Source organism: Miscanthus floridulus, chromosome 2, assembly GCF_019320115.1.
Source record: "Miscanthus floridulus cultivar M001 chromosome 2, ASM1932011v1, whole genome shotgun sequence".
Classification (NCBI taxonomy): domain Eukaryota; kingdom Viridiplantae; phylum Streptophyta; class Magnoliopsida; order Poales; family Poaceae; genus Miscanthus; species Miscanthus floridulus.
In genome coordinates, this window is record NC_089581.1 from 147,188,838 (window position 1) to 147,204,119 (window position 15,282).

General features: G+C 41.7%; 2 protein-coding genes across 12 annotated transcripts; both read right to left on the minus strand.

Annotated features, from left to right (window-relative positions):
* Nucleotides 1-2,415: 2,415 nt before the first annotated feature.
* Nucleotides 2,416-8,021, minus strand: LOC136532323 (inactive glucose-6-phosphate 1-dehydrogenase 4, chloroplastic-like). 5 transcript variants are annotated; one of them, XM_066524943.1, is made up of 11 exons: nt 7,606-7,649; nt 6,710-6,855; nt 5,622-5,835; nt 5,067-5,323; nt 4,899-4,993; nt 4,428-4,542; nt 4,124-4,329; nt 3,685-3,709; nt 3,560-3,600; nt 3,197-3,317; nt 2,416-3,088 (listed from the first exon to the last, which is right to left on the minus strand). In XM_066524943.1, the coding sequence occupies exons 2-11, from the start codon at nt 6,788-6,790 to the stop codon at nt 2,876-2,878; spliced, it is 1,368 nt and encodes a 455-aa protein (XP_066381040.1). In that variant the 5' UTR covers nt 6,791-6,855; nt 7,606-7,649; the 3' UTR covers nt 2,416-2,875. The 5 variants fall into 5 exon arrangements, with proteins under 5 accessions (XP_066381040.1, XP_066381034.1, XP_066381029.1 ...); XM_066524937.1 differs by lacking the exon at nt 6,710-6,855 and having other exon boundaries at nt 3,685-3,793; nt 7,606-7,735; XM_066524932.1 differs by lacking the exon at nt 7,606-7,649 and having other exon boundaries at nt 3,685-3,793; nt 6,710-6,896.
* On the minus strand, nt 7,785-13,794 carry LOC136532351 (transcription factor TGA2.2-like). Of its 7 annotated transcripts, none has more exons than XM_066524986.1 (11): nt 13,400-13,794; nt 13,208-13,309; nt 12,438-12,484; nt 12,140-12,325; nt 11,028-11,114; nt 10,875-10,934; nt 9,592-9,669; nt 9,449-9,500; nt 9,050-9,321; nt 8,350-8,595; nt 7,785-8,200 (listed from the first exon to the last, which is right to left on the minus strand). In XM_066524986.1, exons 4-11 carry the CDS (start codon nt 12,203-12,205, stop codon nt 8,054-8,056), a joined length of 1,008 nt encoding a protein of 335 aa, XP_066381083.1. In that variant the 5' UTR covers nt 12,206-12,325; nt 12,438-12,484; nt 13,208-13,309; nt 13,400-13,794; the 3' UTR covers nt 7,785-8,053. The 7 variants fall into 7 exon arrangements, with proteins under 7 accessions (XP_066381083.1, XP_066381075.1, XP_066381091.1 ...); XM_066524978.1 differs by having other exon boundaries at nt 13,208-13,313; XM_066524994.1 differs by having other exon boundaries at nt 13,208-13,274; nt 13,381-13,794.
* Nucleotides 13,795-15,282: the final 1,488 nt, after the last annotated feature.

Genomic DNA, 15,282 nt, shown 5'->3' on the forward strand with positions numbered 1-15,282 from the left:
AGTTTAGATAGACTCGACTACTTACTGCAATCGTCCTGGCCCCTGCCGTTTTGCATACGTATTTACCGCCTTGTGCTTTCTTTTTTTTTATATTATATTATATTATATAGGATGCGAGAGTTTCAAATGTTATTAAGGTTTTCTATCGTGAAAGTTTCAATGTTTAGCCAATTCTTGTCCAAGTTTTAATGCAAGTCCAAAAGTACGTCTGATCCGGTTGCCACCATCTTCATTGCCATTTTCCAAATACTGCCATGCTTGTGGCAAACTAGATGCTAAACTTCAAATAAATAAAAAAACAAAACTAAAACCAAAATGTTGTGGTGTGAGTGTCTCATGCCGTCTTTATGGGCTTGCGCGCTACCAGCCCAACAAGCTTGCGTGCTCACCTACGCCTCTCCCATCTCTCTCAAAAAAAATCTCATCACTCCACCTTGCGTCGTCGGGGCTTCACCGCGTTGTGCGGCTGTGCGCCTGCCCCACTCCTCGCCGCTGTGCGGCCATCCCCCGCCACACACCATCCTGCGCAGCGCCGCCCCACTTCGCCTTGCCGCTGCAGCCATCCCCCACCGCGCGCGCTCCCATCCTGCGTCGTACACGCAGCGTCCCTAGCCGCGCCCTACCCCGATCCCACCAAGAGAATGAAGGTCGCCGTCATCCGAAGACACCATGACAGGGAGCCGCGCCACTACCGAACCGACATCCAAGCTTCCTGTCGTGGCAGGCTATGGCTGCCGACGATGCCATGTTTTAGGTGTTTCAGGCATATATTTTAAGTGTTTCATCTAGATGTTGCATATGTTGCAATGGCTATAGCATGTTGCAAGCATATGTTTCGTGTAGAAAGTGTTTGTTTCATATTGCAAGCGTATGTTTAAGTGTTTTAGATGTATGTTTAGTGTTTCATCTGATTGTTGCAAAAGTAGATCTGAATTTGCATATACATGCATGTTGCAAGCGTATGCTTCCAAGTATTTCAGGTTTTTCATACGCATGTTGCAAGTGTTTCATCTGGATGTTGCATATATTTGCAATGGTTTTCAGGTGTTCTGCAATTGTTTCTGACATATGTTACAAGTGTTTCAGCCGTTATGGAATTTATGTTTCAAGTGTTTCATCGGTATGATGCAAAAATAGATCTGATATTATACATGTTGTAATGAGACCCATCTGCCGCAGTCGCATGTTGTAATGAGACCCATCTGCTGCAGTCACTGGAGCGCTGCCGAGCGATCACAGACGGTCCCACGTGCAAGCACGTGAGAAGTGGTGGGGGCGCGGGCGTCCCCGTGCGTGATCTAGTAGTGCATGCGACGCCCGTGCAGCGCTGGACCCCACGTAGGCATGCGAAACACAGGCACGGGAAACGGAGCGGCGAGGGCGCACAGCAACCGGCGCGGGCATCCATCTGGACATCTGGGCGCTAGCCTGTCCCAAACTAGAAATGTCTAGAAAGTTATAGATCTCATCGAGCACTAGATTTACATCTCTCCTTTGAAAGTCATTGATGTACAGCTTTGACTGCGATACAACAAGAAAAATTGGTAGTGAATCTCGTACATCGAGCATCTGTGTCAGGTATCGACTCACCTCACCGGTCGTCATCCCATCGCACCCCATGTTTAGCAGCGAGATAATAAGCATTGATAGGTCCTCTGTCCCCAGCCTCGTAGAGCTCAGGAGCAACTCTGTTCTGGTCGATCTCATGGATTATCGGAGTCAGCACGTTCCATGCAGCAGCCAGCTCATCGCTGCGCATGAATAAATGACTATCTCCATCTAGCACGTCCAGGAGAAGATGTTCATATGAATCTGGTACCGACACTCGGTGTTGTACCTACACAGTCAAAGATCATGGTTAGTGACAGTTTCTATGAATAGATCATAAGGTGGTCCAAAGATTTCCATACCTATCCCGGTAAAAGCAGGGTTCAGTTCTGAAGCATCCAGTTGGACGCCAAGCCCTGGGACCTTGTTTGTTGACTTTAACAGGATTGCTCTCCTCAGGTTGATCGCGTAGAAACCAGCTCGTTTTGTGTCGAGATCTATGTCATGACCAAAACGTTCACGGTAGATATACCAGAGGACATGCGAAACTGAATTCGAGATTTCGGCTCGATAGGAAATCAATGATTAGACGACTTCAGTCATGCTTGATCAATTTGGTCAGGTGATAGCTTTTTCCTAGAGAAAAATGGTAATATCTTTGATAAAAGTGTGGCAATCTTGCGAAAAACTATCAACAGACAGAGTGATCAGAACAGGGTGAACTACTGAAACATTTGATAAAAGGAAAAAGTCTAACATAAACCCCCCCCCCCCCCACCCCCCCCCCCCCTATTTAGGGTAGACTAACCCCGCTGAACCCCCCCCCCCCCCCCACCCCACACACACACACCACAAACAAAACTATAAAACCGGATTTTCTACCCCCTGATCTTTCCAAAACCAGTCAAATACCCCCCAAAACGGTTTTGGACGGTGGTTTTGCTACGTTGACGGTGGTTTTGTCTTTTTCTTTTTATTTATTTCCGTTGAATCTTTGAAAAATCATAGTAAATCACAGAAAAATCATAAAATGGAAAATCCAATTATGTTGGACTCCACATGAGTAGATCTACACAGTGAACATATATATGGTATGCTTTAGTACAAAGTTTTTGCTGTAGCTTTAGATCTATAATTTTCTGTAATTAATTGAAATAATTCATAGCTACAGCTTCTATGCATATGAATCAATTCCTGATCTACCTTTTGAGATGTTAGGTTATAAAAATGCAATAAGATCATAACAGCACAGTGCTACAATGTGGTGAGTTGGTGACTGAAATCAGAAAGTAACTATTGGGACGTTTGCTAATAGAAGTTATGGAACTCATCGAATGTACCTATTCTTCATAAGCCCCATGCCTGTCCTGATAAAAAATGGTACCCCATCCCAGCGTGCATTGTCAATGTACATAGCAGCGGCAAAATAGGTTGGTGTCATGGATTTTGTGTATCTGTCAACTTTACCAGACGTATCTTTAAGTTGACCAAGAACAACATCCTCAAGTTCCACTTTCCGAATTGATTTGAGAACCTTCACCTGCACAAGTGGAAGTTCTTATGATCCTGTTTCAAAACCAGCACTTTCTAACTTCTATTTAGCACAGTAGTGACAATTTCCTATGTTAAAAGGATTATACCACCTTACCTTTTCATCTCGGATATCCTCTCCATCAAGACTTACAGGTGGTTCCATAGCAAATAGAGCTATTGTTTGAAGAATGTGACTGTGAACTATGTCACGGATTATCCCATAATTTCCAAAGTACCTAAAAGGGAATATTGTTTTAAACTAAATGATCTAGAATTAGAATGCCAAAACATGAATATATTTTCAATAAAGAAAACCAGGATAAGAGATAATTTCAAAAGTTAAACAGAAGAGACTATTGTAAAGTTCAAACAAACCCAATAATGACCTACTCACGTAGAGTCAGTCTAGAGATTGTGATAACATGTATGGTTTTACATCATTCAAGACTGCTAAGGCAATTCGATAGCATTAACTCACCTCCCTTGTATTTCATTTGATGTTTCTTCAGAAAAAATGACCTGACACAATTCACACACATTACTACATGATCCATGTATATACAAAATAATAAAGCATGTGCTAAAATGAGTCTTCAAGTGTACCTGCACATTCCGTATGTAAGTTCGACTCCACAAAGGTTCAAACACCAAATTAGAAAATCTCAAGACAGTAAGATTTTCGATCAGATCCTTCCCCAGAAGGTGGTCAATTCTATGGGATAAAAAGATGTAGCAACAACAAATTGTCATGTTCTTCAAACATTAAAGGGCGTACCCAGTGCAGAGAGCTCCCGCTCTGTGCGGGGTCTGGGGAAGGGTGTCAGTGGCAAGCCTTACCCTCGCCTGTGCAATGCGAGGAGACCGCAACTCGAACCCGGGACCTTCCGGTCACAGGCGGTAAGACTCTACCGCTTGCACCAGGCCCGCCCTTCATGTTCTTCAAACATTGCAGTTAAGAAAAACAGTCACAAAGCTTTGTAATTGAACAATCCAAAAAAGAGAAGACCAGCTAAGATTGGAGGGATTAAAGGTGGAATAGTACCTGTAAATTTGCTTCTCGTCAAATCTTGACAGCATAGATTGTGTTACCTGCTGTGAGGACAAACCAGTAAAGCCAAATGGTTTCTCGATAATTATTCTATTCCAGCCTAGCTTAGTTTGGGCACCGTCAGCCAGTGGCAATGCTACATGAAGGAGTGCCTCTTGTGGAACAGCAAGGTAGAATATTCTGTTTGCAGCACCAATGCCCTGTGAAACAAAAATGGAGTGTGATGGAACTTAATGAATGGGATTTATATTTCAAGTTTCCCAAAAGATTCAGAAACAGTTATGAGATCAAATTCTACCTCTATCTGTTCCATCCTAGAATTTAATCTGACCATCCCTTCTTTGTTGTCATGTCCGGCATCTACATAATACGTCCTTTTGAGGAACTCACTTAACTTGTCATCACAATTTTCACTGCATTCACAATAAACATCAGGACACATTCTTCTTAGTTTGGTAAAGCCTTTTTTTCTGACAGTAAAACTGTGTTTTTTAAGGGACAGTAAAACTATGTTAGTGCATGCACTGAAAACTTTGGAAGAAGCAAAGTGGTGTCAAGCACCACCCTAAACAACAGATCGTTTGGTCTAAAACCATGCTTTCCAGCTTATTAAAGGCATCATAATAATGGGTTGGCTATAATAATTAGTCATATTGATCTCAAAGCTATAAAGGGGAATAGTATGGATACTAAATTCGGTGCTAATTTTTTGTCAACGCAACTGCCATGACAAAAAAAATATCATATGAAAAGTTGCCAAATAACATACTGGTGATCCACCCGGCAGGTCAAATTGGCTTCAATTATAGATCTTAAGCCCTCATCTGTTAATTTCTTCCTAGAATACCCAAATATACCAACATTCTGCAGCATAAAAAATGAAAATGAAAGGTGTAACATGAAAGTGACAGTAGCAGAAGCTATTCTATGTTCATACCCGAGGAAGAAAACCACTGTAATACAGAGCAAATAGTGCTGGAAAAACTTTAGTTCTTGCCAGCTCGCCGGTAACTCCAATCACAGCAATGCAAAGAGATGGTTCATTGTTGGAGTGTCTTCTGGGCACAGCAGACTCTTCCTTTTGAACAGGAGAACTGATTTCAGAGGGGATGTGTCCCTGAGGCACTGATTTTTCCTGATCAGTTGAACTATCCAAAGTATCAGAGCTTGTATTGACCATTTCACCTCCAGAATCTGCATAAAGGGGAAACAGTCAGGTCAACATGAAAGCATAAAGACAAAAATTCCCAAGAAGTTTGCAGTAAAAAGTAGTTGTAAGATGATATGACAAAGAAAGTTTCTCTTGAGCTTTTTTTTTATTTATAATGCTAATGCAAATTGAATGTAACTATCAAAGGTATGAAGCAATCCAGTGTCAGCAGCACTGAGGAAATCATAAGGCATTAGGACAATAGTGACAACTATGATAAGCACATCTGCACATGCAAAGTAACAGAACTCAAGACAACTGATTTCCCAATAGAGTGCCAACCATAAGCAAGATGCATGTTCCAATGACTTCTCTTTTCAATCAGAGATGCAGCCTCCAAGTAATGTGGAACTTTATCATTCCCTCGAGCATCTAGATTTCTTTGAAGTTGCCATCCATGATGCCTCTTCAACGCCTTCCGGAGTTTCAGCTTTGCAGCAATCCAGCACCTCAATCCACAAGCTTGTGTTCTGAAACTTGGAGCAGGTCCTGCAACCTATGTACAGAAGCATTAAGTAGAAAGATCAGTAGATGAATGTAGCAATGTGTAAATACCAAATAGTAATAAGCTAAGAAACTCCACGCCATCATCAATGCCTAATAAATCGGATGTGATAGATTCCTCTGTCAGCCACCAAATGCGAAGCACTTTTTTTGCAAGACTTCAATTGACTAATGGTGGGGAAAGGGAGACAAGTTTTTTATTCATGTACTGCACAACATAAGGAAAACATAGCATTCAAACCAACAAACAATCTCTCCCATGTTATGGATTGATTATTGATGCAACAGGAGTTCTGTCAACCAAGCGCGTTCGCATAAAACCAGCACACCTTTTCTGTGTGCCGCATCCTCGAATATCGAAACAGGAGCATGTTGGCACGTTCAATTCAATGTGCCCCTTAAGTTGTCCTGAACAATGCCCCGTACCCCCCTCCACACCCCCCCAAACCCCAAACCCAACCCCACCTCCGGCACGGGAGGGAAGGGAAGAAAACAGCATCATATGGAACCCGTGGCAAAAACGAGAGCATAGATGATGTTATAAACTTGCGTTCCAGGGCCAAGAAAGGCCAGCAAGGTTCACAAGGATCACACGCTGGCACGGGCGAACCAAAGCTTCGCCAACCACCCCGTGAATCTGCGACTTCGTCTATCGCTTGAGAGAAGCAACAAAGAGTAAAGTGTGACAAGCACGGGCACGTACTGCTCCAGAACGCTACCACACAAGCGCCCAGCGAATTGGTGGAGGCATTTCATCGAGCAAGCTAAACGCCTAAGCGCGCGCGCCGGAAGGGAAGAAAACCAGCACTTCATCCTGGCACCGAATGGCGAATACAATACCACAGGCGCTCGTGGCGAATACTCACCGGGGTGAAGCGCGAGGTCGCCAGCGAGGACCAGGAGGACAGCGCCGGAGCTGCCGACGCCGACGCGGCGAGCCCTGACATCTTCGGCGCTGCTCGCTTGCTTGGTGCTGCGGTACTTGCTGACCGTCAGATCGCCTAGACCAGTACTGGGAACGAGGAAGTGAAGAAGACTTTCGCTTGGGTGATTTTTTTTTTTCTTCTGAAAAACACTGTTCTGACTTTAAAAAAAAACCGTCGCCTTTTAAGGTACTCCCTCCGTCCCAAAATATCTGTCGCTTTCGCTTCCCGAGAAACAACTTTGATAAAATATATATTAAAAAATATTAATATTTATGGTACATAATTAGTATCGTTGGAAAGATCTTTGAATCTAGTTTTTTAATAAATTTATTTGGAGATACAAATGTTGTACGTATTTTCTACAAATCGAGTCAAACTTGCAGCACGAAAACCGGAAACGACACTTAATATGGGACAGAGGGAGTAAGCCGAACGGCAAGTGGCAGCTTGTGACGGGGAAAATGGATAGCGACAGTGTATGCTGGACCGGCCTATGCTGGACCTGAGGCTGGACTCCGGAGCCGCCGTCGAAGTTGAACCGATGTATGAGTAGCTGTACTCACACACGTCGACGACGTCGTGTATAGAGCAATGGGTGAAATTCTTGACTAGCCGCCTGGATGCTTTACCAGAATTTAAAGAAAAATACTGGAGTCTACAGGAATCAAAAGCATAGGCACTTCTTCGATGGGTTTAAGCAAAAGTTCGGATCTTACCTAGATACTTGTTGCTACTCATCGAGAACTCGTGAAAGAAATGTTTACAGAATCCAGTCAAAATGTGTACTAAATTTAATGTCACAGAATTCATCTTCAAAAATGTTTAGCAAATTTTACCATCATATGGAGCTCCTCGAAGCACAATCTCTAGTAGCCTCTGGACTATGGTGAATCCCTACATCTCTCCTGAAGCTTTCTTTGTTCCGTATAGACCCCAAAAAAGCACTTCAACCGAATATTCAAAGCGACATGACAAGCTTCTGCTGCTCGTTTCCAACCAATATATAGACGCTGGATATCCTTCTAGCACTTATGTACTTCTATTTTTATTGCTAATACAATTATACAATATGTCAATCATAAATTCATGATTACTTACAAGTTAATCCAAGCTTTACCCTAACTTGTACAACACTGAAGCACAATATGAGACCAGAAGATGTTAATACAACTTGTACAGAGAGGACTGACCCTCCAGTCATCTGCAAATGCGTTGCGAGTTTGAAGCCAGCAGTCCCACATTCACAGATCATCAGTTCATGGAGTGACCCCAACGTGGGTGATGTTACTCTCGTGGCCTGGCAAGCCAAAGAGAACTCAGGGCGCGCAAACGTGAAAAGTAGTCATGGATTGCAAGAAGCGCGCGAGCGGCTTGTCGGATTGTCAGGATGCGTTGCATCTGATGCAAGGTCTGCTGTCGTAGATTGTCAGCCTAATGCAAATAGAACATCAAAGTCTTCAGAGCTAGAAACATCAAGAGCTACATACATATTGCTTAGAAGTAGGGAAAATGTATCGAATCAAATGACATGAAACAACAAAACTAAACGTTTGACAGGGTTAGAGGTATCAGGAAGTTACCTGACGAAGGAAATTCTCGAGTGTACCAAGTTTTCCCATGGCCATAGCCATTTGACCCATATAGTTTGCCACGTTCCCAGAAGATCCTGATTGGCCAAGGGACCCAGCCAGCGTTTCTGCCAATGATTGCTGCAATGCTTCCATTCCTTGTGACAATGCATCCTCAGCCTGCTGGGAGGATTGCTGGAGATTGGATAGCCCCATCAATTGTTGCTCAGTTAGAGGCTCAAGCTGATTCACAAGGAGCTGCAATTTTACAAAAGTGTAAGGAATAGTTCATCTTGAAGCAGAAACACCCATTGAATGGTACGAATTGTATACAAAAAACTCACACCCTACTAAGGAAAATACTCCTGCTATAGGCTATAATTGTAAATTGTTTTGGGCATCTACACAGCACTCGTTTTCGGGGAAAATCTATTAGAGTCACAAATTGGTAAATGCCATTGGATGTGACAACAGCATGCAGGACCTTGAGATGCATGTCATCATGTCATTGATACATTGGGGGATACCTTGTAAATTACAGTCCTGATATCTGTGATGAAATTGGTGGTGGTGGTGGTGGTGATGCGCGCGTGTGTGTTGTGGTGGTGGTGGTTGTGGTGTGTGGGGGTGTCCGTCATTTTGAGGCAGATACTAGAACTATTTGAAATCAAAGGCGGTGTGATATAATTTGATCTACATCATATGCATGCACCTTTAGAAGCTCAGACGAACGGAAACCCCCAAGCCACAAGAAGCACCTTTCAGCAGGTGTTTCCCACATGCCTGAAAGTATATGGAACACATCAGCCTTTGCAGCAATGCCCTTCAGCCTGAATATCTCATCATAATGTGCCATTATCCCATCGACGATAAGACGGAGGTCACTATCACTTGCATGAGCATTTACTGCAGTCCTCAGCTCATTTATCTGCTTATTTTGCTCCTCTTGCCATCGAGAATATTCTAAATCGAAGGTCATAGCTCCTGCAGAGATGAGCTTACTTCGTCAGCTATACTCCTTTGAAGCACTTGAGCATTACAATGATATAAGGTTGCAAAAGCAATTAAAGGATGTGTGGGGGTGTGCATGAGAGAAAGAGAGAGAGGTTACCATTTCCACTCATAGCATGGGTTTGATCTCCGGAACTGGATATGAAGATTCCCTACAATAATTGTTCAAGAAACAAAATTCAAAGAACCGTCTGAGACTTGTCAGCAAAAAAAAGTGCTCCAATATCAACCAAATAATCACACCTGTTGTCGAGCTTTCTGGAGTTCTTGCTCCAGGCTTGCAAGTTTTAGCTTACTGCTCTCTAACTGTTGCACATATGCCTTTGAAAACAACAAATATTAGAAGGGGCTTATAGCAAATAAATAAACCTGAAAGTGAACAAAGAAAAACTAGTGGACACGCTTCAATCTACATAATCAAGTTGCTTATCTCTAGATTGCAACAGATTAGGAAACAAGGAGTGCCTTGGTGGTTACTTTATTCTCAAAGCCAAGGTATCTTTTGTCTTTTTCTCAATTTTTTGAGAATATCATGAAACATGGAAGAAAATGATGGGATCCAAACTTCCGAAGTTCTAAATCACACACACTTGCAGGCTATCAGAGTAACTGCACCACCATACAGTATGATCTCCCTGATGCACAAAATGAAACTTATCCATACTACACAATCACAAACCATAGCGGATGACAGGAATTGACACCGACTCGGGCTCTCACACCTCTCTACCTAACACATTACACGCCCAGCATATGTGTTGTGTGCATTTGTAGAAAAAATCAATATGGAGTTCTCTTCTTTTCCCTTGAAAAGACAGGTATCATTATATTAAGAAAAAAAAGGCAGAGGTCTCGTTTTCTACGAAGTCACTGAAGTCATTCTTTGATGCAGAGTTGTTTTTGCATAGAAGCTCACAAAAATGTGCAAGCATAGAAGTCGTAAAATAAACGCGATATCACATACAGCGCACGTAAATTGTATGTGTTTTGTGCATTTGTAGAAAAAATCAATATGGAGTTCTCTTCTTTTCCCTTGAAAAGACAGGTATCATTATATTAAGAAAAAAAAGGCAGAGGTCTCGTTTTCTACAAAGTCACTGAAGTCATTCTTTGATGCAGAGTTGTTTTTGCGTAGAAGCTCACAAAAATGTGCAAGCATAGAAGTCGTAAAATAAACGCGATATCACATACAGCGCACGTAAATTGGTACAATTTAGACTATTTAAGAAATTAGAATTATATAGGTGTCAATATTCGAGAGTTGATGCATCAATCTAACGAAACCAAATTGTTAGCCTAATTTACAAAGTAATTATCAGGAGAATATTAGGGCCTGTAGTTGACAGGACAGATTAAAGCTCAAGTAGAATGGACTGTGGTTTGCTTCACCCCTGATGACAACTAGGCAGATAAACCTCACAGTCCTGACTCACACTAGCGCATATACATGCATGCATCAGGGAATGACACACTGCACCAAAAATGTAGCAATAGCTCCCAGATGTGCACAGTCATGCTAATAATACCTTTTTTCTCAACCGACTTTTTCTTGCTGCCTCACGATTTTGGGCAAGCCGTCGCAAAACCTACAGAATACCAATGCATTATCTAGATACCATCATTGTGAAATGGTAACAAACACTAAAGAGTACAGAAGACATAGGAGATGAAATTTATACCTTTTGGTCCATAGGTTTGTCAGATCTGTCAGACCGATCAGATGAATTAGAAGGCAGGACCATAGCTCCACCCTGTCCATTTTCTAACTGCAGAGGTTGATTAAGATAAGTTACAGACATTCATTGTTTATGCATGAAACTATAACGTAAAGGAAAAAATGGCATGCAGTGGTATATAGATGATGGATTTTTTAATTGGAATGCATAGACCATAGATGAGTGGAATAAATAACATATAATGACATCACAATGACATAACCACTTTACATGCATCTCTACAGGACCTGTATCATTAGATGTCCCACAGAGAGAAATTGAAATTTTGTAAAATAATCTGACATGAGTAACTAAAATTAGGAGATTGTCCATTGTGCCTCCAAGGCCCAAGTCCAAAATCAAATTGTTCTATTGAACTAGTAATCAATTTTCTTATCAAAGTTCAAAGGTAAAATAGGCAAGATGTGTTTAGTGTGAACAAATGTTGCAACGTCAGTTAATGCTTGCAAACTCAAAAGCAAATCTAACAAATTTGGAGCTACATGCAAACAACTTGGTGCCAAACCGTAATACAAGATCACTACAGATGAAACAGATAAAAAGCAAGAACAGGAAAGAAGGACAATACAAGAAAAATAACTTGTTTCCTATGGATTTAGACCATCTCAAATCACCAAGTGATTTATAGGGATTAATCCATTCATACAACATCCTTACTTTAGTCAAAGTTTTCATTTATAGAGATTAATAGTATTCAAGTGTTCATACTTCAAGGACACTCCAAGTGAAACTTCCCACTTCATGAGACCAAAAACACAGATTGCCAAATTTGAAAGCTGATACCTAATCTGTATCTATTTCTTTTGACACGAGAACATGAGAGTACAATGTTCTGGAAATGATTAAAGAGATGGCAAAAAATTATGTGCATCAGAGAACATGAGCTCAGCGCACCATTTATTGGATACAGTCCAATTCTTCGCATCCTATTAGACTATTAGAAAGATCAGAGTCTAGGCACGGTACCAACATTATGTTCTCTTCTCCCCTAACAGTTCGTGAATGGTCAATCATAAAGAACACGACATATAACAGATGGAGAAAAGAGGGGCTACCCTTTGATTTTTATCATCCATGTCTACAACAGTCGAGGTGTCAGTCCTCGGACTAGCATCTGCCATACCGAGTACTCGCCAGCTCTTGTTGTCTCTTGTTCACTTCCCTTATGGTAGGCTGATAAGCCAGCCTGCAGTTAGCACAACCCACAGTCCAGTGATCCACCCGCTGGACAGAGAAGCAACCTATCCATCACAAGAAACAAATTTCCAGGTATATCAGCAACATAATAAATTATATAAAGGTACAAATGGGGAAAAAAAATGATAGTCCATCTAAGCACTAGCATATTCATACCTCTATCAAAAACAGCAACTGGTCAGAGTTAACTGCATGTTCCCAACCTGGAAAGATTAAGAAAAAGCATTTAGCTGTGGTTAACTGAGAATCATGGTGGTGACACCTTCCCGAATGCCACATCCTGTCAATAGCAGCTCATAATTCCAAAGACAATTAGTACAGCAACACATCCGAATGCCACATCCTGTCAATAGCAGCTCATAATTCCAAAGACAATCAGTACAGCAACACATCATTTGGACGTATGGTATGCAAAACAGCAAGAATGTTTCTTTAGTTCCAAACGTTAATTAATAGGCATAGTCCTAAATTTCCCAGCTCATGCGATTATGCCCCAGCTTGCTTAGCTTTGTGGAAGCAAAGACCGTCCTAAAAATTTTAAACCACAAGCTCAAGCATGGATGAGTATAGCTACAGTAAATTTGGAAATAACCCATTCACTCACACGAGAAATGTACGATATCAGAAAGTGCTAATAAATTAGTGGAAGCATAGAACATGCAGGGAGGAGCTCATGCAGGTTCGAAGGAGGTAGCCTGGAAGTCGACAGAGCAGCTTTCAATAACTCAACTCGTAACGGAAAGCCGAAGTGATGAATCACCTTCCCAAATGATATTGCCTTAATAACAGCGCCAAGCTCTCCGAAGCAAGTACGAAACGAGGACAGCAGGGCAACACAGTGACACAGGGGACGACTCAGACGTGGGGTATGGGGGGGATTCAATTCCAAATTACTCCGTATTTCAGAAAAATAAATGCCCGCGCACCTCGGCTACCACGAAATCGTCATGTTGTGTCAACTGAGGTTGATCTTTCGCTCTGGAGTAGAAGAACCTAATCGAACCGTGCATGGATGAAAACTCGGAATCCTTCCTTCAGCAAGCAAACGAAGCTCTTATAAGAGTTCAAAGAATCAACCCAGCAAGCTAGGGTTACTTACCGAAATGAAGAAATCGAACCAGGTCCGGATGGATCTCCACTCCGCGCAAGTCCAGTTCCAGCAGAGGGGCGCGAGAAGCAGGTGAGCAAGTGCTCTGTACAAGAGACGACTTTCGGAGCAAAGGGGCTGGCTTAGTTTATCCGGTCGCCGGCGGTTAGGTTGCCGATGACGAGGCACCAAAAGCTATGATGGGGAGAAGAAGAGGAAGTTCTAAGCAGGAAAGGGATGGAATTGGAGCGGCAGAAATCAGCGAAGACGAGTAGCGGAGGGTAGGACGAGGTGGAAGAAGGCTGCACGGGGATTTCTTCCGCACAGTGAATCGGGAAAGCCGCCACCGCTCCGTGACATCACGCCGTGGACTCACGCGATGGTGGTGGGAGAAAAAAGAGAGTCTCTGCAGGCTGCAGCACGTCTCCTTCCTCCCCTTCGTTCGCATTTGTCAAAAACAATCTCTCTCGTCTCTGGTTTGACGAAATAATTTTTCTCATCTCGGCGTATGTGGTAAAGAATAACGAGAGTATACAGAGCATCTCCTTTGTAAATCCACTTTTTAATCTTGTTCTTGATACGGTAGAAAAAATAAAACAGATACTCACTCCATTTTAAATTAGAAGGCCGGTCTCACGGAGATTTCATATATATTAAATAAGTTGACATGATATAGTATAATGAAGAGAGAATGAAAATTTCTAATGAGTTTTATAGAGACGAAACTTTTATATTGTTTGCAAGTAATTAACCTTTGGAGCATCTCCTTTGTAAATCCACTTTTTAATCTTGTTCTTGACACGTAGAAGAAAAGAACTCAAATACTCCATCTGTTTTAAATTAAAAGGTCAGTCTTAGTAGAGATTTTATGACCATTGAATAAGCTGACATGGTATAGTTTAAATGAAGAGAGAGAATAAAAAATTCATAGGATGGAATGAGTTTTACGGAGATGAAACTTTTATATTATTTGCAATATATGAAAGTCTTGAAAATTGGGATATGAAAGTGACGTAAGACATTTTGGCTATCTAGAAACAAAATGTCTTGTTCATCATCTTCTCTATATCAATCGTCTTAGTCATTTGACGCATACTCCCTCCATGGCTTCATCCGCAAAGGGTGTAATTCCATCTTTCTGCCAAATCAATCTATCTCAATTTGACCAAACATATAAAAATAGAGAAATTTTACTCTGGGACACTGGGAATGCCAATCCACATCGCTAACATCAAGCGTTTTAGACTGGCCAATTATTGTGATGTAAATAATATACTTTACACTGTGGCCCCGTTCGCTTGTCTTAAAAATGGTTTGTTCGACTTCTTTTTTCAGCCAGAACAGTGTTTTTCTCTCACAATAATTCAGCCGGAACAGTGTTTGTCAGCCAGTTTCAGCCAAGTTTCAGACCAGAGAACGGGGCCTGTATTTATGATACCGACAATTATAACTAGATTTACCATAAAATATATTTTACACTATTAGGAGTTAAATATATTTTACACTATTTGAGATCGCAAATGTTGACAATATTTTCTATAACTTAATCAAATTTAAAAAAAGTTTTACTCAATCCAAATCCAGAATTGCATTTTTTTTAGAACGTAGGTAGTAGATACTAAGTAATCATACAGGTCCTGGAATTTACTAAAAGTTCGTAATATCCAGCTATTAAGAATGAAGTTAGTAATGTGGACACGTGGTACTTTGTTACGTAGGGACATAGGGTGGCTTTTATATTTTAGGCTTGATGATGCAACCTAGGATGCAATTTGACACCTATACGCAATCTACCACTATTACAGTTTGGCCATCACAGTCGGTTCATAACCTCCATCACCACTGGTTTTTTCACTCGGCGGTGAAATGTCGACAATGATAGGCGATTGGCAATACGAGCCGTTGGAGATGGGG

Bases quoted from the DNA above. Each gene is read 5' to 3' on its own strand.
- LOC136532323 (XM_066524932.1), bottom strand. From the start codon at position 6,790: ATGTCAGGGCTCGCCGCGTCGGCGTCGGCAGCTCCGGCGCTGTCCTCC. The intron at 4,330-4,427 runs GTAGAATTTGAT...TTTGTTTCACAG, and splicing joins CTAGGATGGAACAGATAGAG to GGCATTGGTGCTGCAAACAG. The intron at 3,794-4,123 runs GTACTATTCCAC...TTTATCCCATAG, and splicing joins GACGAGAAGCAAATTTACAG to AATTGACCACCTTCTGGGGA.
- LOC136532351 (XM_066524986.1), bottom strand. From the start codon at position 12,205: ATGGCAGATGCTAGTCCGAGGACTGACACCTCGACTGTTGTAGACATG. The intron at 8,596-9,049 runs GTGCATGCATAT...GTAAAATTGCAG, and splicing joins GTTCGTCTGAGCTTCTAAAG to CTCCTTGTGAATCAGCTTGA. The intron at 8,201-8,349 runs GTAACTTCCTGA...TATTTGCATTAG, and splicing joins TCGAGAATTTCCTTCGTCAG to GCTGACAATCTACGACAGCA.